The 26769-nt window shown below is 42.3% G+C and overlaps 1 protein-coding gene across 9 annotated transcripts in view; it reads left to right on the forward strand.

Moving 5' to 3' along the window:
• TUB (TUB bipartite transcription factor) overlaps nt 1–26769 on the forward strand; it is a 146190-nt gene that overhangs the window by 56354 nt on the left and 63067 nt on the right. The window contains exon 1 of one of the 9 annotated variants that reach the window (XM_058420945.1): nt 15883–16003. The exons of the other annotated variants lie outside the window; for them this stretch is intronic. Within the exon in view, the coding sequence (XP_058276928.1) occupies nt 15966–16003 (38 nt within the window). The 5' untranslated portion in view covers nt 15883–15965. Of the gene's footprint in view, nt 1–15882; nt 16004–26769 lie in introns of those variants that run through there. 9 annotated transcript variants of the gene reach the window in all.

Raw genomic sequence — 26769 nt, forward strand, 5'->3', positions numbered from 1 at the left:
CTGAGGAAAGACTAGTTGATTTTTCCAGTTCACCTCACAAGAAAATGCAAAGTACTGGAGAAAGGTGGTTCATGGTGGTGGTTCATGGTCTTCACCACCTTCCACTGATATGGACAAACTGATTGATCAGAAGCATATTGGAGTGATCAGTAAATATTAATTACTTAGTGATCAGACTCAAGATCAGTACTTGTTGTCTGCTGTGGAATGCATATGCTAATGCTGCATACATATGGCCATAACATGGCTAGCTCATGGTGACTCTGCATTTGGGTGCACTTGTGCTCTCTTAAGCCAATCCCTTCACAGGAAAAACACTTCGAGCACTCCACGTTGTACAGAAAATGTGAAAAGCAAGATTCTACAGATAAAATCCAAGAGGCGGATCAAAACAGCCTCAGTTTATTGGGGAACAATATGGTTTTCAAAGCCAGTGCTGCAGCATTGGAGAAGCATGGCACAACTTACGGATGCACGCGATACTCTGTGCAGGTGCCGTTTTCGCAGCACTGCAGCTCAACTTCGAAGCGTTAAGAAGCAGTGAGTGTGGTTTTATTTCTTTTAACTTCCAAAGATGATTTGGGGCTGCCCAAACAGTGGCTTCTCCTGCATGGATAGGTGTCCAACCTTTATTCGGCAGTGCTGTGGGCAGGACTACTGTCTCTAAGAAGTGTGTGAAAGTGCCATTCTCACGCTCTTTTCACAGCCTTCTCTCACTGCCTGGAGGGGAAAGGAAAGGCAGGCTGGTTCTGGGAGTTACCTTCTTTGTTATTCTGGATTTCCCCTCCATCCTCCCCCAGAGTCGGTTTGTTCACCCTCCGGGCTCAGTGAGAGGGAACTTGTTTGCCCATCAGATAACCCGACTCTCACTGGAATTTCATGCACCCTCAGAAGTGGAGGAAGGCTCTACTCAAAGTGAACTCTAGTCTAGGACTAGACTGGAGTACATCATTTGTCCCAGCCAAAAAGCAATCAGCTCAAGGAGAAGCAAAATATAAAATCTGATGGATTTGAAATGAAAGCAGTTTATTCCAGAAGTGTCATACATAGTCCTGATCGAAGCAACAAGGTTTTGGGGAGGCCCTGGTTAAGTTGTAGCAGCTCATCATTAATACTGCATCTGTCATGTTTTATGATGACTTAGATAGTATTGCAGAAATAATGGACCCAGCTCTCAGATGATGTAAATCTCCATTGCTCACTCCAACTCAGTGAAGTTCTGCTAGTCCCTTTGGAAATCTGCAGTTTTATTGCACTTTTATTTGCAATATTTTATTTGCAGTTTTATTGTTATACACAGTACTTTCCCTACTTGCAGAGGCTTTGCAGTATGTATTTCAACTAATATAGACAATGTTGATAAATTCATCTGAATGCAGAATCTTCTCTGCACATTAATAACATGAATTCAGTCTCACCAAAGGAGAAGTACCTGACATTGCATTGCTAATGCAATTAAAAATACTGATGAGATCTTGGAACAGTATTAGCTGTTAGCACTGCTGTTCTTCCATCAAAAATATGCCATGATGTTTATGCTGCTACAGAAAATCCAGTTGTCTTGATTCCCAAGTTGCATCCCTTCCATGTGAGAATGCCCATCAATTTGTCTTTATGATTTCTGCTTCCTACTAATATCTATATGCCGTGTCTTATGATCCAAGAAGTTGAACTGATCTGTTCATTTGCAAAATGACATTTGATGTGACCTCTGTTTCACATCTGTCATTATATTTTCATCCCAATTCTTCCTACAGTTTGTTGATCTGAGCCAGAAATGTAGAGCTTGATTTTCAGAGCACTCTGCTTCTGAGATGTGAGGGGACAGAGACATTGTCAGTCACCCCTAGCTGGGAGGAAAGGAGGAAAAACTCAGTAATGTTCACAAATTTGGCCTAAAGGAGAGACCTGAACATGTAATGGTGTGCCCTGCCAGCCTGTCCTCAAATAGATCACACAGCTCTTAAATCCAAAGCCTGTGTGCCAGCAATCTTAGACAAAGAAATTGAAAAGCTTTGGGCTTGAAATCTGATTTAAATTTAAACCATAATTGATTTTTTTCTCATTTTGATTTTTATGAACAGACGGACTATAGCTAGCAGTTGCCCTTGAGGAGTCTTTAAAATGTAGTTCTGTGAACTGTTTCCCTGAAGATTGATACAACTGCTATTCCTTCAGCTATCACTGAATCATCCTCAATTACTATATGTCTTTATAAAATAATTATAGGTTTTATCCAGGAACTGAGCTTAGCTCTGTACTTTTCATAAAACACTTATGCAGAGTTGGTTAGCAAAAGAGATGATTTAACCCAAGTTTTCAATTGTTTAGCTTTGAATTTTATTCTCTTATTCAATGTTTTGCTATTATGTAGAAGCTATATTTTCTTGAAACTGCAATGAAAAAGGTTTTGGCTCCTCTATCCATCTCTCTACACTTACTAATTTGTCTGTCAGAATAAATCGCACACAGAATGAACTCAGGAGAGTTATTAGTTCAGATGAAGCTATTCAGACTCAAACTAATAAATAAATTATGATCTTACCCTGCAAAGTCTCTGCTTGTGCAAACGTCAGTCCACTCTTCCTCTTTCCCTCTGCATGTATGATGGAGAAATGCTTTGTAGAAAAAGATCAATTTTGAATGCTGAGAATGAGCTGAATGAAAATACTTGCCATTAGCTCTGAGTGACAGGGCTATGGAAGTTGGGGGTAGCCACGTGAAAATGTTGTACAATGGTGCAAATTCTGTTCACAATTTCATCTGGTCCTTGCCCCTCTGTACCTCCAGATACATCTTTGACAATGTCTCGGGCAATGACAGAGGGGAGGGCAGCTGGTGAAACCTCTGACACAGTCAAATGCCAGGGCAAGGCAGCTCCTCACACATTAAGGCTGGCAGGTCTCTCCCTTCAGGCACCCTAGGACATTTTGGGCTAGAAAATATTTTGCTAAGGAAATGTTTTTTTCCTTCTGCACATTCCATTTTTTGCTACCCTTAAGGACATGTTTTACTCGTGGCAGAGATTGGGCTAAAGTACCAATCTTTCTTCTGGAAAAACGTGACAAATTTGGGAGCCATATAGATTCCATGAGCCTTTATAGAATGGCCCAGTGGGGATTGTTCTTATTTCAAGGTGAGTTAGCCAAGTTATGGATTATCAGAGTGTTGTCAGTAAACGAGATTTTCAGCTTCGTACAAGTTGCATTTCCTTCTTTGTTTTCTGTATTATTTTAAGGCACATAACCTGTAATTTACAGGCACTGTTAAGGAGGATTGCACGTGCTAAGCTTTTGCCTGGAGGAATTTTCAGTGTGTGTCTCACTGAAAGGAAGAATGGAAAGAGTCTAATCCCTAGCTTGCTTTCAATCCATTGTGCCCAGAGGCTGCTGCTGAAATTTTGCAGGGCTTCTTAATGGAAATTGCCACTTCCATCTGGATGTGTTCAGAATAACCTCAGGATTCTCATGTTTCCCATATCTTTAATATCTCAAGAGTGAGTCCTCAATAGGCACATCAGTGATTTGGGCCTTACCAAAAATCTCACAGATTTTACAAAAATTACTATGGCTTCCAAATTCATCTTAGCATAAGTGATTCAATTTATTTTCCATGTTTGCTTTTTGTTTGTTTGTTTATTTGTTTTGCACAGCTCCTCCTCCAGATAATGGCACTGCAAGGGCAGGCAAACATATTTGGGGGCTGTCCTGCATCACTCTTTAACTGCCTTGTGTGTTTATGCTGTTGCACAAGGAAAGAGAGACCTGAGAGTGAGGTGACTTGTTCAAAATCACATAATCAGGTCCTGGACTCATTCAGATGAAATTCAATCTCATGTGCTCCTGCAATTAAATTGCACTTTGCTGCCTCTTTTGATGCCTTGCTTTGATGCCTGGAGTTCTCTTATTCTTCAGAGATTACAGGTGTTCTTAACACTACCTTTGTTCATTAATATTTTCTTTTTAATAAAGGGGAGATAGATTGCTTCAGAGATGCAGCTGATCACAAGATATGAAATGTAACCCAAGGACCTTTGGAAAGAAATGTGTGATGTTGAAAACCTGGTATTTTTCAAGATAAATATATTGAATCAATTCTGCTCTTGAGATTGCACTTGAGACAGAGGCACATCTCCCTCTGTACCTGCTTAGAATTCACTTCATGTCAGTGGGGAATGAAAATAAGTTACATTCAATGACCCAAACCATTGATTGGTAGGCGTTAAAAAAGCCCAGACTTTCCATTTTAAGTTTGGTCAGAATGTGCCTGTGTCATGTAAACAGGCAGGAGTACTCATACCACTCAATATTTTTTATAGCTGCTGTTCTGCAGGAGTAAAATACACTGATCTCAGAGTAGGGTACACTTGCAAAGAGGCACCCTGTTTTACTGTCTCCCTAAAATCTCTGGTGGACAGTGAAGTTTTGTTAAGCAGGACACCAATATGAAAACCTAAAAAATTTCCAGTACTCTTTTTCTTATTTTCATAGACCAAAGGTTTAATTTAGAGGAAAATTACGTTTGTTGATTCTTCTAAATATTTGAATTAATGAACAATTTTCTCTAAATGTCCAGAGTTAATTGCAAATAATTAAAAGTTGTATAAGGGAAAGATGGCACTTACTGAAATTACGAGAGCACAGTATAATAATACATCTTGAGGCTTGTGTTTTCCTCCTCTCAAAACCCCTACCCTAAACTTGTCAGGCTGACCACAGGATATATTTGCATAAATAATTCCACCAATTCCAGTGGAAATTCAGTGGAAATATCTATTAATTGGCAATTACTTCCTTATAAAGCATAATTTTCATCTGAGTCTGCCCTACAAAATCTTATTTCAATGTAATAATGCATTTAGGTCAGTTGAAATGCCTGCACACAATGTGAGTAGCAAAGGGAAAGCCAGGAACTCTTCAAATGTCTTTTGACAGCTAGGGCAAACAGCAGGGAAACTCTGTGGCACTCTGTGAGGTTGGGTACACTCAGCAGAAGTTAGCACCAAAGTATATTTTTTAACAAACTGATTTGTTTTTAGAAGACAATCTGAAGTCAAATCTGCTGTTCAGAAAAATATGCAGTATGTTTCCTTCCAAGGGTTACTCATTTACTGTATAACTGGCACGTGCTGTGCAACAAAATTCATTTCCATGAAGCAGTAAAAAGTTGTAAAATAAGAAGCATCAATACTTTGGTAGCAGCTTCTGTCTACTTCAGGTGTCACATACCTTTGCATAAGTAATCTGTGACACTTTTCTAACTGACTGACTTACTCCAAGATCCCTTAACAGTATGTTGTATTTTTGAAGACTTTTCATTTTAGGGTTGCTGTGGGTCTTTCACCCCAGCCTGCAGATATATGGACCTTTTGTGTGTAGTTTTTGATTGCATTTAGTCCATTAACTCCAACTCTGCTTTTTAGACCTGAATCTCCTGTTCCATGTGTTTATTTTTATACAATTTCCGTCTCTGTCTTGTTCTCTCTTTTTCCACAACAATTTGCCTATTACACCTTCATGAACTTTTTTGATGTTTTCTGGATTGGCTGCAGGTTTTTTCTGTTTCTCCTTGATTTAACTTCTTCCACTAACTCTTGCTTTTGCTTTGACATTTCTGTGTACGGGAAGGGTCTTCTTGTTCAGCTGGGTCTGGTAGTGAATTAAATAGGAAAACAAGCCAAGAGGGAGAAGGGAATTTCTCTAGGTCTGTGTGTCTCAATACATCTCTCTCATACTCGAGTACAACACAGCACTGGCTGCAAACAGGCTGTTACATTACTACTCTCCTCGTGTAAAAGAAGACAGTGCGGACAAGGATCAATAAATAGCAAATGTCAGAATAAGGAAACTGCTCAGCATTTCCTGAGGAAGAGACAGTGCTTTGGGCACAGTGGGTTCTCAAGGACACTGTTAAATTTGGACTCCATGAGAGGGAGCAGAATCACACAGCAGGTATAGCAGGATAAATGTGTGTATATATATGCACATAATCAGGTATAGCCTGTGCCATCCACTACATACAACTGCTTCATTATGGCTGCTAGAGGTACAACATGTACATACATTATATGTATATAGAACACAGCTAAATATCCTACTGTTTTCTGGGAAAGGGGCCATCAGTGGTTTTTGAACAGTTTCCTAGCAAATGCAGAAAATCTGGTGGCTTTTATTAATGCCTTCTCCCCCTCCAGCTCTTTCCTATTCCTTCTTATTCCTCTTCCAGTCAAAGTGTGCTTCCAGTTAGAGGTTAGCTGTTCTGTGTAGGACAGGTGAGACAGAACTGCAGAGACAGAGAAATGCCTTCCTAAAGACCTGAACCTCTGTCTTTCTTGAATAATCTTAGTCCTTTAGGTCCAAGAAAATGGGACAGAGCTGTGAAAGGAAGAAATGTAAACTGAGACACTCCTACATCGATCATACAGGAATGGGAATGATGGGTGGTACCAGCAGGAAGGCAGTCACACATTCTGACGTCCAGAGTTCTCATGCCCTTTACCCCTTTCCTCTCCCCAGGTCTCACCAAATCCAAGCTTGTGACTGAGCTTACATAATTATATATATATATATATATTTCAATAGAATGCATTATATCTTTTCCCAATTCAGATCATCTCCCTGATTTCTCATTCCCCACAGCAAGTACTGTATCTGTGCATTCATTGAAGGAGAGTTGCATTGTTCTCACAGCCTCCTTTTGATTTAGTCATAAATAATACATTTTGTGTGAAGCTGGAATCATCCCTGCTCTCAGGCAGGGCTAATTTGTAACTTGCTGCCCCTGAAGGGGGGTTAAAGGGCATGGCTGCAATCATGTTACTGATTTTATGACCCAGACTGGAGTAACAGCGTTTGGCACATGAATGAAAGGGGCACGTGAACACAGCTGGAAGGATAGAAGGGAAAATGTAGATTCCATGCAAGGAAAGCATAACAGGATTTGGCTTGGAAGAAGAACAGGGAACTGTCAATGATAAGGAGGTGTGAAGAAATCCCAAAGGGTTAAAGTAGCAATTCCTGAGTTGGATGTTAAATAGAATATCTGTAAATATCTACCTACAATAATTTTTGGATAAAGTGGATATTGTCTGAAAAGGGTCTGAGAGGCCAAAAAACTGATTGGTTTATGCAAAGCAAAATGAAGAAAAATATGTCAGACAACCATCTCCTGGTATAATAATCTGCAAAGGCTCAGATAACTTTGTTGTATCCATGTACATTTTTAAAGTGTTTACTAGTAAGGTGTAAACTATTTGAATGACCTTTTTTATTTTATTTTATTTTATTTTAATTTTTATTCTTAACCCAAAATTACATAAGAAATTTTGCTTTACGTTATCTTCTGCCATGGAGGAGAAGTCTCTTTGAAGAACTTAATTTTTTTATTTTAATGCATCTCTAGCCAAAAAAAATCTGCCCTGGCATTCTCCAGTGGAAACTGGGGGCTGGCCAGCAAAGAGCTGTTAAACTTTGATGGCCACATCATCTGGTAAACACTGAAATACAGCATTTTGTAAGAACATGCTGAAACACTGAAAGAAGAGGGCTCTTTAGGCTGGACCACATTATTGAACACAGTGTCTCACATCTAGCTTATGTTGAGCTATTTGGCCACAGCTTCAGTCATCTATTGAGGTAAAGTGAAAAACTGTGCTGAAATCAATAACATTAATAGCCTTTGCAAACAGAAATTCACAGCCAGCAGTTTAAGTTAATTTAGTGTATCTGTGCATTTGAAATTATTACCAGTTGCATTAGATTGTAATTTGGGGAAACACTGAGTAAGCAATGCTCTCTCATCTTGTCCTTGCCCTGGTGAATATGGAGGACTCAGAGAATGCCCGGCACATGCTACCCAGAAACTAATTTGTATGGGGATCGGTGTTTCGGGGAAAATCAACTGATCATTCCCCAGCTTATCCAGAGGCTTTCTGTACAGCTGCAGCCAAACCAAATCATCTAGCTCTTGCCTCAGTTTGTCATCTCTAACGGGAACGTGACATTTTATGGCGTTACAAAGATGATGTAAAGCAGTCGTATTATGAATAGTGACACAGATTGTCCAGAAGCACAGATGATTGCAGTAAGCCAACTTCATAAGTTGCATAAATTCTGAAGGGAAATCAGGAGTTTCCATCACAAGATCAAATATATTTAGCCCATTCTAGTGGAAAGAGTGCAGAAGGACAATAATTTAAATACTTACTCCTGCTCCTTTTGAAAAGTTTTACCAGCCAGATAATTTTAAAGAAAGCAAATAAAAATAATAACTTGATAGTATTTAATCTTAAATATAATCTGAAGACTTTGAAGACTGTAGACTGTTTTCTCACTACAAAAACGCTCAGATGTTCTAAAGCCGGTTTCCAATTTTCCAGCTGCTTTGATTCCAAGCAAAACCATTCAAATCCTTTTTCTTTGTACAGTGAACTCAACCTCATTTTAATTTGATTGCAGCTCTGTGCTAAAGTGTAACGGAACGTTAATTCTCTTAAAATCTGAGGCTCTTTTTTTTATTATTTTTTTACGAAACTGACTTCTTTGGGTAATCATGTTTGATGGAAGAAATCTAGAGGATATAAAACGAGAAGGTCATTATCGTGATGTTCCATCCGAACACCTATGGCAAAGCACTTCTGGTTCTACTTACAAGTTCTGCTGGGAGCATTTCAATTTTCTGGCTCATTGTCAGGTGAAGTTAACGGCTTTTAAGGGCAGATAAGTCACATCTGAGTTTGAACTATCTGTGAAATGGAAATACCCCTGAGATTAGGCAGGATTTTGTTTGGCTTTGTGTTTCTCTCCCCCACAGCTAAGTATGAGCATTTAAAACTAAACTCTCAGCTGGAGTAGACAGTTTTAGATGTATAATTTCAATGTTCGTGGTTTGTTTCTTTTTGAACAATAACTGGAAGTAATTCCTATGTATACTTTCACAGAATAGCTATGAAGGATGTGCTTAGCTTTAGATTAATCCTGGGGTTTTGCAGTACTAAGTACAGTTGCTTCCTCACCATGCTGCAAAAGGAGGACAATTTAATATGGAGACACAGTCTGAGATTTATCCTTGTAGCAGGATAAGACATGCTACCATTTGCTAACAGCTTGCAGGAATTTCAACATGGCTCTTCCAGATTGGGAGTTTTGTCCTGGAAGGACACCTCAGGGTCCCCTACATTTGGGACAAAGGGAGAAGCAATATGTTCTCCTCTTGCTGGCTGAGTGTAAAATGATCTCCAGAAATGAGATTCTTCCAATGCCATCTATCCTGTGATTCCACGATAACAAAACAAAACAGAAAATTAGTCAGAACTGAAAATGATCATTGACTTTTAGAAGGCAAAAACCCACCCCAAATGACTTAATTCTCATGAGCAGTAAACCTGCATTTAGTTTCCTATGAATTTAGACCTTTCTTATAGGGAAGAGACATGTACTTTGGGCAGGGGTATTTTTTGATAATATGTCTTTTTTAATTTTGTATTATAACTGCCTTGATTGCTATGTGAATAATGTAAATGGTTCAGAAAAGTCCAAAGAGCATAAGTGCCAGATATGGGAGCAAAATTACAGTGCAAAATTTAGTATAATAATTTAGTATAATAATAAATAAAGGGAAAAGAAACCTTTTAAAGGAAAACTTATGTGAAATAGTATGCTGAAATGGCATAGGATTATCCAATTTTGTATTTAAGCACTGTCAAATGTGCTTAAATACATAATTTTCCTTTCATAGGAAAATTCATCCTTCATGAACAGTCTCTTTAAGCATCAGGATGTAAGAATCATGTTAGAGGGCAGTCAAACAGGGAGTCTGAAGGGAATTTGGAAAAGAATCACCTTCTAGTGGTCCCACTTCATTTAGGAAATTGTTCAACGGGACAACAATTCCAAAGATGACAGGAGCTTCAATTATGATGATATTAGATTCTCACTCAAGTTTCAGTGACTTTATGTCCACTGGTGACATAGTTTGTTTTCCTCTCAGTAAGAGGATTTTTTACTTACACTGGAAAATAAGAACACTGGATGTACCCAGTGAATGATTTTGAGAGAGATGCTGAGTATGTTATAGGATGCGATATCAGACTGAATTAAAACTTCTTTAGAAGGTGTTGAAAACAGGCCACCATTGTTGAAAGCAGGCCACCCACACAAGGACAGTGACATATGAGGCTTGATTTCTAGTGCTGGCAAAGGGAGCTTAACAGCTTTCCTTCCTCAAAAGTTAGATTTTCTCATACTTTCCTATTCTATAGGAATGCGTAGATGTAGGTGCCAGCTTGATATTAACTGTTAAGGAAACTGGTATTAGACAGAATCTCCTGGAGCTAGGCAAGCTCAAACTGAAGTGACTAAAGTGAAAAATTGCCTTAGGTGGCAAGGGAACTCTATTCTGTTATTGCAGAATAGATTCTATTTCAGGGTGTTACTGATAAGTATTTATACTTCGCAGCCTCACAATAAAGAAGCAGGAATGTACTTTTGGAATGAGAATAGATGAAGTGCAATAAGGAAAAGTGAGCTTTTATGGAGACAGGGAGAGGATCAACCATGTAATTAGTCTTTCATGTACCAATCTGTTTCCTCCCCAGAGGTTCATCTCCAAATTGCTCACCTTTACTATAAAATTTTCTTGTTATATTTGAAATTGGGATGTCAAAAATAATGCTTTTTTTGTTTGCTTGTTTGTTTTCTTGCAAAACAAGATCTAACTTGGGCTTCTTCCTGTTTAAGGCACAATGATAGTGAACTTGGCATAAGCCTCATCCAAAGACCTCAACAATGGGCAGAATTACCTGTCATGTCTTTGGTGTTACTGAAATGTTGAAAGGCCAAATTACCACCCAGGGCTATGATTTTTTTTCACTTTTTGAGAGGATTTTTTTTTTTTTTTTTTTTTTGATTTGGGGAAGTGTTAACACCCTTACTATCATCCTGAGAGTTTATTCTGAATTTGATTCAATAAAATTCAGAACTCACTGGTTAGGAAGAAATATACTGATCCTGATGAACATCAGCTCATTATACAAAACCTTCAGCTTTTGCATCTGGTGCTGGTTAGTTCCACAGTCTGATTTTCAAGCAAGCAAACAAAATATCCTAGATATGCTCACAACTGATCTGAGCTTTATACAGAAAAATCCATGAATATTTTTAGAAACTCCAGGTTTGTAAAGAGTACAGATAAATTTTATTTGGTGTGGTTTAACTTCAAATATGATCTCTTGATTCTAGATACATTGGAATGGAAAATCTAAACACAACCATGTCTGTAGCTATGCCAGCACAAACACATCCTTCCCTATTCCTTGTAAGTTGGAGCTTAAAATTAGAAAATTTCAAGCCAATAAATTAAAGTTCAGGGTCTTTACACTTTTATGCCAAATCTCTTCTGTTTGTGCTACCATAAGATTTAAAAGGCTAGATAGAAATGTTTCTGCACTGTGCTTGAACTGGCCCAGAGGCAACAAACTGGCAGCTCATGGCTTTTAAGAGACCTAAAAAGTAAAGATTGTTTTAGTCTCTTAGATGTCTTTTGAAAGAGTTGGGAACTGTGAGTTAGGATGTGTTACACCCCAGCAAAAACCAAGGATGGGTTATTGAGTTCATTACTATACTTTCCCTTTTCTAAAATCAGCTTTTTTCCAGGTCAGCTAAAAAGGCAAAAGAGGTGGGAATTTAATTCAATACATAACCTGAGTATATTGTAGCAACTCTGAGGTGTAGGAAACTTAAGGCACTCAACATGCAGACCTTTCTGCAGCAAAAAAGCTCTGAATAGTGCCGCACTCAGCAGTGCAGATGTAACAGTGGGCCTAGAAAGAAATACAAAGGACTATAGATAGATAAAAACCACTCTATAAAAGATACTCTATGCTCTTTTTCAAATCAGTATATACATTTACTACTTTTATTTTTATGGGCTAAACAATAAAATAATTCATTTCCCCATCATGGGAAAAATAGACTTAAAAGTAATGAATCTGTACATTTAGGAAAGAGCTTACAACAGTTTCTTATTTTACTGCTTTCTTAGGTTCTTCTGGCTCCCTTTCAACAGTGCTTCTGCTTTGATGTCCTGCTCTCTACCCAGATTGCCAGAAGGCTTTCAGTTGCAAATGCAGGTGTTTTCAACTATTAGATACAGTTGTGTTGTATTATTCATCACCTCAATATAAAAATGTATTAGTGGGACACTTATTTTACACAGAGGACTAAACAGGGATAATTGGAAAGATGGCAGACTATATAGACGAAGATGTTGCTTAGTGAGACATGTTTGGCAGTGGAGGAGACAGGTTTGCATCTGTGTCGCTGCTGTTTCATGTATCAGTCCTTGAACCTTTAAAGCACCATTTTTCTAACAGACTGCCTTGCTCATCAGGCTGGCATCTGAAACTAATTAAACATGGCTTTTGAGAAGTACAGCTCTATTCACAGAGAGCACCTAGAAATCATCGTGGTATGTCAGGGTTATTTGTTACACGTTGGTGCTTTTTTCTGGTTTTCCTTGTTTTAGTGCTTGGTAAAAACCTGTGTGTGTGAAGCCAGGTCTTCCCTGAGCTGCTGAGAATTAATAGAGATGCCAGTGAATGGATCTGCACTCAAAGGGCAATCTCTTACGCAGTAAAATGAACACCTCAGTCCTCCTCCTGAAAAGGATTTCTCTCTAACACTTGCCCTGTCATTCAGAGATAGCTCTGTGTGCCACAGAAAAAGCAGAGGGACATCCGGAGAAGGCTGGTGAGTTGTGACCTTGCTCAGAGTTAGAGGTGTGCAGTTAACCCCGCTCTTAATGCTGCCAGCCACAGAGGACTGGTATTCACCTTTCCACTCCACTCAGCTGCTTCAGAAATGGAGGCAGAACACTGCTGGTGAGAAGGAATCAAAGCTGGACAGTGAAACTATATGAAACATATTTACCAGAGATGGCAAGGGATAAAGGAGGATCAGGGCAGGGGAGGATAAGGAAATGGGTTGAGAGCATAAGTAAGCCATTCAAAAGGCAGATAAAATGCTGGAAAATTGTATTCCCCTTCTTCCCATAAAATATTCCTCATCTTTCTTCTTCTCTGTCAGCTTTTCCTGGATGGACATTACGCTCTGTGTATACCCATCTTCCAGGGCGCCCTGGCAGTCTCTCATTTTGAACTCCTGGTAGCCCTGTATGCTTTGTATCCATGAATACAAACATGATCTTGGGCTGTTAAATGGCAGTAAAGCACTTCCATATTTTGTACCACTCCAAAGTTCAGAGACATCTTTTTGGTGTGCATGTATTTGCTCATCTACCAACCTTTATATTATAAGTTTTTGAAAATAGATATTCTAATCATCAGTCTTGAGAACTTTAGTCTCTGAAGACAGGAAGCTCTTCTTCTGTCTTTCATCTCTTCCACAGAAGCCTCCATGCTTAAAAAGCACACAGCTTAGTACTAGGAGATGGGAATCTCTCCTCAGCTGCCTTCTCATGCTAGTAACACTGCCAGGTGGTGAAGCCCGTTGTTTCACAGCTCCAGGTTGTGTCTGGCTGGAATGGAGGGAGGTCTGTCAAATCCACTGCCTGACACTGGTCAGGAAAGCAGCACAACTTTCTATTAGTATGGATGTGAGAGAATTCTTCCTTAAACGCAGATCTCGTTTGGACTTTGGGAACAGGTTTAAATTCTGGTTTCTGGATTTGAAATAGCCTCTGACAGTTCATGACAGTGAGGAGGAACATGATGTTTGTGTTGCCTACCAAGCGTGCCATCTTCTGTTGACTCTGCTGGCTTCCTGGCCTTGGCCATGGTCTTTGGTAGTGAATCCAAACATAAGAGTTACATTGAGTGAAAAAGTATCTCCTTCAATCTGTTTCTAATTTCCTAAGTTATAATAGTCTCCTTGCTTTTTATACTATAAATCCAAAATGAGGGTTCTTTTTCTGTTCTACTCTACCATTTCTAGATATGTACCACTAAACTCCCTGTCTCTATTTTCTTAGGTGAAGTGGTTTTGGTTTTTTTTTTTTTTTTTTTTTTCACTCTCTGCTCAGATGTGCATCTTTCCAGAGCCTTAATCATTCATCTTTCCTTTTAATTCTGCAGTCCTTGTGATGGGATGACCTGTATCATAACCTTTTTCCACATGAGCTCACACATCAGGCAGAAGACCAGTGTTGCAATTTGGGTATGGCTTAGCAGGTCAGAGTTTCACATCTTTGTTACTCAGGTGGCCCTCACTATCTAAGCATTTCCAAGGTACAAAGAGTGCCACATTTAACTCTTTGGTTGTTTATTTCCCAATGCCTGCTTTGGGAGAAAAGGTGACTTCAGTTAACTCCTAAGTTCTCTTTAAATATCTCCCACATATGCAGTACAAATGTTACGATACCTACAACAAAACCTGAGAGATACTAGGGGCCAGACTGGCATTATTCAAAGCAAATACAGATAGTATTTTTCACTCATCTGTAGGAGAACAGACAGAGATAGTGCTGAAGGCACTCTTGCTCCTAATGTGTTGCAGCTGTGTTAATTACAGCCTTGCCCTCACAGTTTTGGGTGATAAAAGTGAGTTAGTTGGTAGAGTGGTCAGTCAGTTGGAGTCTGCTGGCCATGCTGTGAGGAGACAGGAAGCAGTGAGCTGGAACTGTGGAAAGAAGAGAGAAGGAGGAGAGAAAGAGCCAGAGCTGTGTGGAGTGGCTCATGGGACTGCAATGTAGAGAAGGTATTTTAGGTAACAAGGTACTGATACTTGAGGCTCCCTGAAGTTTTTAAAGAAGCACTCTTGAGTGCTGTGGCTGTCTCAACAACTATGACATTAATCCTTATATTTCACTGGGTTTTTTTTTTGTTGTTTGTTTGTTTGTTTTTTTCCCCCTCAGGTCATGTTTCTTCCATGAAGTCAGCAACTGTTTCTATAAGCTTATAATCTGACACAGGATTTACATGGTTTAAAGGGGCTTTACTTCTGCTGTGGCTGTAGAGCTGGAGCAGAGCTGGCCCTGTTGTGCTGAAAGGATGGTGGCCTGTACTACACCCGTGTAGCAAAAGATGGGTTCCTTATGGCACTGTGACCCTGCTCTGCTCCCAGCCAGCCGCAGCTTTCCAACGTGGCTTTCCCAGGAGAGCTGCCGGCGCTCACGGCCACATCAGGGCCAGCAGAGGCGGCTGCGATCACCAGATCCCAAAAGCTCTCAATCACCACAAGGCATCGGTCCGCTGTCGGTAAACCGAAACCGCGGATTATGCCTTAAGGGCCGCGGTAAGCTCTTACTAACAGCCCCCAGGCCGTGGTTCCTCGACCATTTTGGGTTGAGTTGCTTCAATTCATACATTTTGGCGGGGGGCTGGGCTGAGAGGAGCCTGCGTGCAAGGCTGCGCTCTCCTCGCACCCCTCCACGCCCCGGTCAGCCGAGGGCTGCTCGGCAATCGCCCGACTTACGGCTGGGTCTGTGCCGATGCCAGGGCGGGCTGTGCCGTGCCGAGCCGAGCGCAGCCCACGCCCGCATCTGCCCAGCGGCGGCGCGGCTGGCGGGGCAGGGGCGGGCCCGGCGCGGAGGGCGGCTCGGCTCGGGGCGACGGGACCCGCCTCGCCCGGGCGATGCCTGAGCGCGGCGGCGGGGGGGCGGGCGGATAGCGGCAGCGGGGACGCGGCGCTGCTGCCCAGCGTTTCCCTGCCCGCCGCTGGCCCTTCCCCCGCCCCTCCCCGCTCCGGTGCGCGACTCAGCCGCCGCTCCGGGCAGGGAGGAAGGGCTGGGAGCCGCCTCCCGCTGCCTCTGGCCGCCCCCTCCCCATGCAGCCCGGCCCGCCGCTGGGAGCCCTCCCCGGGGGGATGTTTCTGCGGCCGCTGCCGGGATAACCGGCGCGCCGCCCGCCCCCGCCCCGGACGGAGGATGCTGCCCGCGCCGTGGCGGGTTCCGACTCGGGCAGCAGCGGCCGCGTCCGCCTCCTCGGCTCCGGGCAGCGTCGCCGGGGAGAGATGAGTTCGCGGCACCAGGCGGACTGGATCCCTTACAGGTAGGGGGAGACCCCGCGGGAGGCGGCGGGTGGGGCGGAGGCACCGGGGCTGCCTCTGAGCAGGAGCCGCTGCCCCTCGGGGTGGGTGCTCCCCGCCAGAGCCCGCGCCTCGGTCGCGGGGCCGGGGCGGCCGGACGCTCCCCGGGGCGCGGCGGGTCCCGCCGCGGGGAGCGGATCGCGGGCCGGCCCGTGCGGGCGCTCCCCGGAGAGGCGCCCGGTCCCGCCGCACAACTTCAGGTCGGTGCCGCCCCGCGAAGTTCGGGGGCTGCTGTCGGCGCGATCTGTCAGCACCGCGGGGAGCGGGCAGAGCGCGGAGCTGTCCTGCCCCGCGGGCCCCGGCGGGCGGAGCGCTGTGCCGTCGGCGGCGGCCGCCGCGGCTCGGGCGCCGGGCCCGCCCTGGCCCCGCCGGCGGCGGCTCCGGGAGCGGGGCCGCGGGTGGGCGATGCGCGGGGCGGCTGCGGCCGACGGGGCCGCCATGGCGGGGAGCGGGATCGCCATGGCAGCGCCCGGCCCGCGGCTGCCATTGGCTCCGCCGTTGCCATAAGCTACGGGAGCCGCGGCGCGGCGGCGGCCCGGGAGCCCCGTGCGTCAGCGGAGCGGCCCCGGGTGCGCGGAGCCCCCTGCCCTGCCCCGAGCGCCCGGCTGTGGAGCGGGAGCGTTTGTGGCTGGAACGAGGGGATAGTTTGGGTCGAGCTTGCCGGACCGAGGGGAAACCGAGCCGAATGTTTCGCTCCGGGCAGGATGGGCTGTTCTAGTAATAGGCCCCTTTCCGAATCTGCTGTTCAGAGTACATTAACGTTATGGATTGGTTTGTCTGTTTTGTTTTTAGTTTTCTCTTGAGTGTCTTTTTCAAGCTAATTTTTTTCCAAGAGGGAATCACGAGGGGTTTAACAAGGTGCTCTGAAAACGACAGAAAGCATGTTTCTGTCATTTGTTTGGTTGTAAGTGAAACAAGGTAGATACAGTAACACACGGACTGTGTTATGGTGCTCCAGGGGAGGTTTAGGTTGGACATTAGTTGAACAAAAGTTCTTCCCACGAAGGATGATTGGGTATTGGAATGAGCTGCCCGGGGGCGGGGGTGGTGGAGTCACCGTCCCTGGAGATTTAAGGAGCGACTGGCCATGGCACTCAGTGCCATGATCTAGTTGATAAGGTGGTATTCATTGGTTGGACTCGATGATTTCAGAGGTCTTTTCCAACCTAGTTGATTCTGTGATAAACCTTTTATTTTTGTTGTCGGTAGAGAATCATGGAATTAAAAAAGACATAGAGTGCATTTTAAGACAAAGACATCTGCTTAAGCAGGTCAGTTGTAGTTTACTATTCTCAACGCCGGTGTTTGTAGCAGACGTGTGCCACAATGAAAGCAGCGCGAACACGAATACCTCAGTCCTTAATACAGAGGAAAAAAAAAACCAAACCAAAAACCTAGATAACTGCACAAATGGAAATCTTCTGTTTTGATATGTGCACATCATAGTTCAAATCAGTAGAAGAATTAGAAAGAAACATGATTACAATGAATCTGAGAATATTGCCACTCTCCCAGCAATAGCACTTTCAGCCTATGCATTTTGGAAAGATGTAAGGAATTTGCAGTAAGGCTTCAAAAATGACTGGTGGATGAATTCTGATGTAATTTAAAGCCTTGTAATGAGGACAGAAATACCAGAGGAACAGCTGTTCGTGGCTCATCCCAACAGCAGAGGAACGGTTTCTCTGTTCTCTCGCCGTACACAAGGCTCCGCAGAGGACAATGCCAAAACTTTTCTGAGGAGTTTTATAGCACTGGCCTTGAAAAAGAAATAAAACATCTCTACTTTTGCTCAGTGCAGCACAGAGAAACAAAGGGAGGCAAAGCAGCAAATCTTCAGAGAAGTACAGATTTGATGATACTCATATCTTTTCTAATATACTGTTATTCTTGAATGTTAATGATGTGTTTAGGGTCAGAAACTGGTAAGGACTGCTTGAAACCAGAAGGCCACCAAACCATGGTTCTGCTCTGAAGTGTCTGTATTTAGGCTTCTAACAGCGTTCTTAAGAAGCTGACTTATTTTTCAGTCTTCAAAGGTAGTCCTTGAGTTAGAGGTATATTATTACAAATCTTATTGGACTTATGTGTGTAAAGCACCTTCCAGGGTCCCCTAAATATACTTGCCCAGGAAGCAGTGGTTTGTGAATGCATATGTGACTGAGTTTACACATGAAAGCACTGTATGAATAAATTAGGTCAAAGTACCATTTTGAGGGAGTGGAATACGCAGGGAGGAAGAGAGACCCGATGTGCGCCCCTTGGAACATTTCATCTTCTCTCTGAGAGCAAAATGCCCCATGCTTATCTGCCCTCTTGCATCACGTTCTTGTTTGCTATGGTGATTTCAGTGGTTGCTGAGTCTCAGAGCTCAGAGGAAGGTTCACCACCTTCTTTATGGTCTGGGTGGCATGTGACAGCCAAGAGCGTGTGGGGCAGAGCAGAGAATGCTGGGCATGCTGAAGTCTGGAAAGATGTATCCTTCTAGCAGTAGAATGTATGTGCAGCTATATACCTGAATTAACTCAAGCAGAGAAGGATTGTATTTCCGCTAGTAAAATGTCATTTTTCCTTTCAAGTGAAATGAGCCAGAGGGAGTTAGTTCCACATGTGTCATGTACAACTCATTAGGCAATCCACCTGTGTGGCCACAACTCACAAACTTATACTTCCCCTTTTAAGATGCTGAGAACATTTTGAGTGAGTTAACAAAAAATAGTAGGCAATCTTTTCAGTGTCAGTGGTAGCTCATGCTGAGGTCAATAAAAGATTCATATTATTTGTGAGTTTGTGATTTCAATGTTTTATCTCTTTTCATCCTCTCTTGTGTATTCTGCTTTTGAAACACTAATGGTCATAGGATGAGATTTCAGTTTGCTGATGTTACAAAAAATAGTTAAGAAGCTGGTTTTTAAAGGTAAATATATTGGACTTATTTTCATGAAACACATTTAATAGATAGAAATTTAAGCATATGATTAAGCACTTAACATGAAGCTGCATGTCAGGTATAATGAGCTAGTAATTCTTTAACTGGTACCTTTTTTTAACAATGTCTGCTCTTTATAATAAAAATTAAAAATAGTTTAGACACAATTAAAAAAAAAAGTCCATTGCAGTCCATTTAGCTACCCCCAGTCCCAAGAGTGTTTTGCAATGGAAATTAAGAGTAAGATGTAGCTTCTTGAGGAATTATGTTCTCAAGCACAGCAGTGTTTTCCTTTGGTATCCTTCAGCAGTTTCCAGTAGAAAACACAACGCAGAAGTGTCTGGGAATCATTGCAAATTCACAGGACTTCAGGTTTTTTGTTCAAAAGTATGTTTTTGTTTTATATCTTTTTCTTGAACTCATTTTTAATTGATAATATTTCTTAAATATAAAATACTCATTTTTATTGTATGCTGGTGTGTCTTGAATAAGTGAAGACATTCCTCGTACTATAAAGCTGCAGTAAAATAAAACTGCTGCTAGGTAAGATGAAAATATCAGTAAACTCAATTACAGTAAGGCCCCAGTCTCTATTCTTCTTCTTCTTTGTTCTTGTGTTTTCAGCTGCTTCTTGGACAATAAATCTTGATCCTGTAACTTTAAAATCAGCATTTACGCAACCTGTTCCATGAGAAATATCTAAACACCACCAGCTGAAAAGCCCAATCCACACAGGAATCAATTTAGCACAAGTCCCCAGAGTTCTCTGTAAAGTGTCTGTGTGATGCTGCTGAGCCTTGGGTTGTGTGGATGAACCTGCCATGGCCAGTGGGGACCCCATGAACTGTGCCCTGGGGGGACTTGGCACTGAAGAGAGCAGATCACACAGTCTGTGTTTGCAGTGGCATAATGTGTCTTGATATGTACATGATGGTGTATAATACACATTATTTTTGTTTATGACAGGCTTTATTATGCTCAATTTTTGTACATTTCATGAATTTGCTCTGAAGTTTTAAGACTGTGCTTAGATATTGCAGCTATAAACAGTCACAAGTTATTTACTTGCAAAGGGAAGGATTACAGTTGGAAGAAAATTGTGGAGCACAGCTAGATTGTAAATTCATGAATCATTGCAGTTAGGGCAGATAAGATTTCTGAAAGTGTGATGTGTAAACAAGTGCTGGAACAAGAATGGCCTTGGGGACCAAGGATATCCCACACTTATTTCTGTGCATGTTGTTGAACTAGTGGGACATTATATGCCCCTAAGTTTTGGCATTGTGAAGGCAGCAGTGCAGGTGGAGTGCTCACCTTGCTGCAAGGTGCAGTTTGACCGAGAACATCGCAATGCAGTCAGGCTCGCTCCCAGCCCCCTGCCGTGGGGAAAGGCATGGATAATTTACAAGAGCTGCTTTTTCTAAGGAAAAGAGTGCAAAGACTGTGTCTGTCCTCTTCTCTGAAATCAGGCTGTCTTTTCTCAGGCTATTCAGTGTATAAAATTAGCCCGGTCGTGTGCTTTTAAAACATTTAAGTTAGAGCTCTCCCTTAATGGAACTCTGTGCTCTTGCATGGAGTGTTCCTGCTGTGGTGCATAGCGACTCCAGCAGAGATCAAAGGTGGTTTGCCCAGCATCGGTGTGAGGGGGATGTCACAGGCGATTGCTACCTCTAAAGCTGGTACCCTAAATCAACCAGGCAGAAAAGAGAGGTGAGGAAAATAAGTGTCCCAAGCCGTGGAAGTTGCGGGGTGTTGGCTTAAATGGAAATGGGACAAGGCTCAAGGGAGATGAGCTGCAGAGCCGGGCATGAAACCTCATTTTCTTGTGCTTTGCAGTGTGCCAAAGGTGGATTTAAGTAAGGGGCTGAAGGGGCTTTGCCACCCCTTGCGTGGGCCTTATGGCAGTAAGTGATGCACCCAGTTGTCCCAGAGCACGGCCACCCCCCACCACCTTTGTGGTATCAGCAGCCAGATTGAGGCGAAAACTGATTTTTTTCACAGGCCGACGGGTTTCTGGTAGCAACAATCATTTGCAGGTTCCTGGCAGTGACAATCATTTACAAGCCATCTGTGCCGTATTTAGATCACAGCCGGAAAATAGGTATGAAATGTAATGTCTCTCCTCTTGCGCTTCCCTGAGTGGGACAGTTTTGATTCTTATGCCTGAGGGTTTTTGGACATTCCCTGGAGTGGCATCCACATAGACATGCAAGCAGCAGTTATTCTAGAAGGTGGTACTTTTTATTTAGTAACTAAAAATTGCCATTCTAGAGATCTGGATTCTTTTCACACTTCCTCCTCATTTTTCTTCCTCTCACACTAATGACTTGTTTTCTAATTCATGCTTTTCTGTTCTTTCAACTGATGAACGGATTTCTTTTTGCCATTTTTCCCTGTATCTTGCTCTCCTTGCCTCTTTTTCTGTTCTTTCCTACTTCGAGATTATTCACAAAAATAGAATTCTGTCTTGCCAGCTGTATGGAGCCTGCAGAAGATACCCTACTCTGTAAATACCCTTCTCTGTAAACATTTGCTATTTAATTTATATTTTATTGTTTGTCGCTTTTAAAGAAATCCATGCCAACTTCTTATTGTGTTACTTAAGTAGTTAGTACATTTGCAATTTTTAAAAGCTGAAATTATTTATTTTGCAGACTATTGAGAATTAATTTCAGTGTTTGCAGTGGTGTATTCAAAGATGAATGCCTTAAGCACAGATATTAAAATTGGTGTTTATTTTGTATCTCACTTACTGCTGAACATTTCGTTCCCGTAGTATGTGAAGGCCAGTAACAGGGACTAGGAGATGCCTTTCTTGGTGACGGGTCTGTGTCATGCACAGGGGATGGCAGGGATGAAAGAACTGTATTCCCACAGTTTTGCAATATCTTTTATCTTGATGTAATGGCAGGGCGATGATGATGATACCCGCAAGTTCTGAGGACTCTCAGCTTGGAATGTAATGCCTCTTTGGGCCCTGCTGTCATTTACACAGTGCTAATAACATGCAGGTATACACCAAGGCAGTCTTCAGGCTGGAAAATTTTCAGTTTAGAAGGCAGGTACTAAGAGAGGGGCACAAAATGTAAATGGAATGCTCAGGGTGATTGCTGGCATGGTGGGGTTGGGTTGGTTTTTTTTTTTTTTTTTTTTTTTTCCCCCTCTCATGTTTTTTTTAGGCATATGATCATTAGCTTCTTTGGACTATCTGTTCTTAAGAAAATGGGAAGTCAGGGGATACTGACTTAGATAAGGAAATGCGCTCTCAGGAAAGGATGTATAGAATGTGCAAAGCTAACAGTGGGAGAAGGTGGAAGGACTGGAATAATTATTTTGGATGAATACATGTCACAAAAGATGAAACTTTTTTCCTGACATAGTTATTTTTCACCAGGTTGTTTAATCTAACACCTGATGGCAATGTAATTTAGGTAGTTTATGTCTACATTGCATAGCTTCACAATATTTTAAAAGCTCAGTTTGCTCCATAATTACTTTTTAGATGGCTTTGTATTTTATTCTTTTATGTTAATAAGAAACTAAAAGTTATCTTTCCTTTCCCTTTCAGTGATTACAGCAGAAGTGAGTTTCATACTTCAGTATTGCTAATAAGTTGAGGGATTACATATTTTTCAATTTTTTATCCTTAAAGAGAAATGGTGACCCAACTGAAATCCCTTTCTCCTTCAGGGAAATGCAGTAGGTCTTCCAGAGCAGGGGAGAGTAACTGCTTCTGCTAGGAAGAGAACTTTGCAGATTTGGATGCTGATTTTGTGCATTCAGACCAGCGTCCTTCCCCCTGAAAGCAGGGATGCTGCAGTAACTAAGGCTGCCCTCCGCCATCCGTGAAGTTGTGTGTTTGCTTGCAGGGAGCTGCCCCAAAGAGGTGGCACCAGAGCCTTTCTCTACTGACTTAGAAGGGGGTTGGATTGGTGCCATACCCTTCTCTGAGCTCATGTTTTCGTTGAGCAAATAATGGCAAGTGGGCTGTATTGGCTGGATGTGCCAATGTGCTTGTGAGTGACACACTTATCTTGCTCACTGACAATGCAAGTACCCGAGTCATTCTTTCACGAAGTCGAGTTCTAGCTTGGATTCTCAGATGTTTATGAAAATTGAGTCTTGAATTGCAAATTTCAGTGGAAACCTTGTGATCCCTGTTGTGATGCATGTTAACACAAGCCTGTGAATATCATAATTCATGATTATTGTAACTCATTTGACACAGGTAATGAAACCACAGCGTGAGGCTTTTAATGGTAATTTTAATTCTAATCACAGTTCTAACTAGCAGCAAATGAGATATTACAAGATGAAGAAATTCCTTGATTAGCTTCAGATGATGACTTAGTTGGAAATTGTATTTGCAAGTGAAATACAAGTACATTGGTATTTGATCTGCAGTTAGGAAAGGGATCTGAACAGTTCTGTAGTTCAAATTTGGTATCAGTTTGAAAGTAAAATGGATGAAGTTAAAGGCTCGATATTTGCATTAATTGTTCCTGTGCCACAGCAAGAAAAATAAAGAAAACAGGTCTGGTTTTTGTTTGTTTGTTTGGTTTTTTTTTTTTGGAGAAGGTTGTTGCTAGCCCATATTTCTGCAGCAGCATTTTCACTTGGCTGCAGTAACAGCAACAAAAACAAATTACATTGCATCGTGTAGCAATTCTCACTTCTGAAAATTTGAGGAAATTATTGAATGTACTGTGGAAATTAAAGAGTAGATAACTTGCCCAGACAATGACTTAGACTAATTGCTCGGATCAGGTTGAGTGGAAACCGAAAGACTAAGACACATATTGTACCCTGGAATTCATCCCACTATTTTTGGCAGATATAAATCCCAGTAATCAAGCCAGGAGTGTGAATTTCCATTAAACAGTGTTTTGCAAACCTGGGGATTGCTTGAAGTCTTCTATGCTGAAACTTTAGCTCAGTTGTACGGGTGAATAATGCCTCTTTTGGGACACTGCATCTGTAGAGCAATGTTAAATAACTTTAAAGGTGTCTGTACACTTCATTGAATCAGACCTTGGTAATTGATTCTTCCAGGTTACTGAATCTTAAATCACTCCACTGTCTGTTGCTGCAGATTTAAAAAGTCAAGTGTAAGGTTTTAGTGAAACTTTTTGTGCTTGTCCTAGAATAACATCAACATTGTTTTATTGTCAGAGCTCGTGTGCCTTTGCAGGTGGTGTATTGTTACAACTCTGCAATCATAGAATCATTTGGTCAGAAAAGACCAAGATCATCAAATCCAGCCATTTACCCCACATTGCCAAGTCCACCACTCAACCGTGTCCCTAAGTGCCACATCCACGCAGCTTTTAAATAACCCCGGGGTTATTTAAATAACCACAGGCCACCCTGTTCCAATGCTTGACAACTGTTTCCATGAAGAAGTTTTTTCCTCACATCCCATCTAAACCTCACCCGGCACAACTTGGGACTGTTTTCTCTCATCCTATTGCTAATTACATGGGAGAAGGTACCAACCCCCACCTGGCTACAGCCTCCTTTCAGGGAGTTGTGGGGGGCAGTAAGGTCCCCTGAGCCGCTTCCAGGCTGAACAGCCCCAGCTCCCTCAGCTGCTCCTCCCAGGACTCGTGCCCCAGCCCCTCCTCAGCTCCCCTGTCCCTCTCTGGACTCTCTCCAGCCCCTCGATGTCTGTCTTGCGGTGAGGGGCCCGGAGCTGGGCGCAGACGTGGCCCCAGCGGTGCCCAGGGCCAGCCCCTGCCCGGCTGGCTCTCGCCGATCCAGGCCGGGACGCCGTGGGCCAGGCTCACGTTCCGCCGGGTTGCGGCAGATCCAGGTCCTTTTCCACTGGGCAGTTTTCCAGCCGCTCCTCCTCCAGCCTGTAGCACGGGGGTTGTTGTGTCCCCAGGACAGGACTCAGCCTTGTTCAGCCCTCTGCAGATGGCCTTGGCCCGTCAATTCAGCCTGTCAGATCCCTCTGCAGAGCCTTCTGCTCTCCAGTAGATCAACCTTCCCACCCACCTTGGTGTCATCTGTGAACTGGCTGAGGAAACCCTCGACCCCCTTCTCCAGGTCGCTGGTATTGGGCCACGTCAGAAATTCACAAGTGAGTTACTCCTTCGAGTAACAGTGCCGTTCAGTCTGGGAGCAGCTAGGAACTGCCATATTGAAATTGTTTCCACTACGTGTGCTTGACTGTTTACAGCTAGCTGGGAAACTGCCACAAGGGATTCTAAAACTAAACTCTATAAGTAAAAGTTATATGCCCATCTGTTCACAATGGGCATGTAACTTTTAGTGTAGAATTCATTATCTGGTCTGAAATAAGAGTATTAATTTTTGGCTATTAAAAGAGCACGAGTCACCTAATCTAGGCTCTGGCTTTTCAGAATACTAGGATAATTCCTGCATCTGCCAGATATATTAAGAAATACTGTATTAATACCCAGAGAAACTGGGCCATCATATCAGAACAAAAAGATCTTGACATTGCTAGAAGTTTGAGGTATCCTGGAAGATGCTTTTTAAATGTTGGCTATTTCAAATAATGATATACTGTAGTATTCTGGAAGTATAGATGCAGCCTGAAAAATTCTTAATTACCTCGTTGGGGCTTGAATATCATTCTCAGAATTTGAAGATCAAGAAAAACCAGCACAGGAGAAATTTAAATGAAATTTAAAGTCCTTCCTAACTTCCTTCCTTCCTTTCCTCTGTCCTTCCTTTCATGTCTTTTTCCTTCCCATTATTGTTCCCAGGCACCCTCTGTTTTTTATTAATTTAATGTTCTGTGCCTTAGGATTTGCAAGATATAGGTTGTTCCGAGTAATGTTGGAAGGAAAAAAGTTCTCCTATCCTGTGCACCTTGTGTCAGAGTGGTTTCCAGATTATTCTGTTGGAAAAAAAAGTGAAGGTACCTTTGCATAAAATGGAAAGTGGGATGAGCAAGTTCAGGTGTTCAAGTCTCTGCCCTCTGTTTCATTCTTTAGAAAGGTGTTTCTAATGCCTCAGATGCCTGGATTTTCAGGTTATTTGTTGGTGTGTGCTGGGCCTGTCTCCCCTAAATTTTATTCTGAAACTCTGGAGGTCATCAAGTTCATAAACTTTAGATTTGATAAATTGGCATTCTCTTACAAAGTCTTCTGGTAAAAGAATGCAGCGAACTTGAGACTTGGAAGAAAATATTTTAAAGCTTGGGAAATTTTATTTACAATAAACTGTAATTTCTGAAAGCCCTCCTTTCACTGATATGGTATCAAATAGTATAAGTTATAACCAAGATTGAAGGAGATAATAAGGCAACTGGGAGCTCACTGGGAATGACTATCCCATTTATTGCTTGTTGTATTCTGTTAAAATATAAAGGTTTTGAAACAGGTGGTTTAAAACCATTCAGGATAGCTGTATTTTATCTTTAGGCTGTTACAGGCCTTTTAAAGGATGGAACACTGTGAACCTGTGTATGGCTGGATTTTCAGGAGTGCTCCAATTCTGTTGAAAATACTTAATGTGGTGGAATGAGAAGGGAGGAGAAGGACTATTGTGTTGCCTAGTCAAAATGACAAACAGCGTATAACACAGTGCGATTCTAATGTGTTCCTTGGCAAGAGCAAGTAATTTTCTTCTGAAAAAGCTTATTCTGAAGAAAAATGTAAGATACATTAGAGGCATAGAGATTTTTCACTACATTGTGTGATGGACTGTAAATATGCCCAGCTGACATTTTGAAGCAACCTCAAAGTAGTTCTCTGTGTGTTGGGGTGAAAATTCAGCCCAAAGGGTTTTAGTTTACAGCCAGCTCTGCAATATTACATCTGCTGTGGT

Source organism: Hirundo rustica, chromosome 6 (assembly GCF_015227805.2).
Source record: "Hirundo rustica isolate bHirRus1 chromosome 6, bHirRus1.pri.v3, whole genome shotgun sequence".
In the NCBI taxonomy this organism is placed as follows: domain Eukaryota; kingdom Metazoa; phylum Chordata; class Aves; order Passeriformes; family Hirundinidae; genus Hirundo; species Hirundo rustica.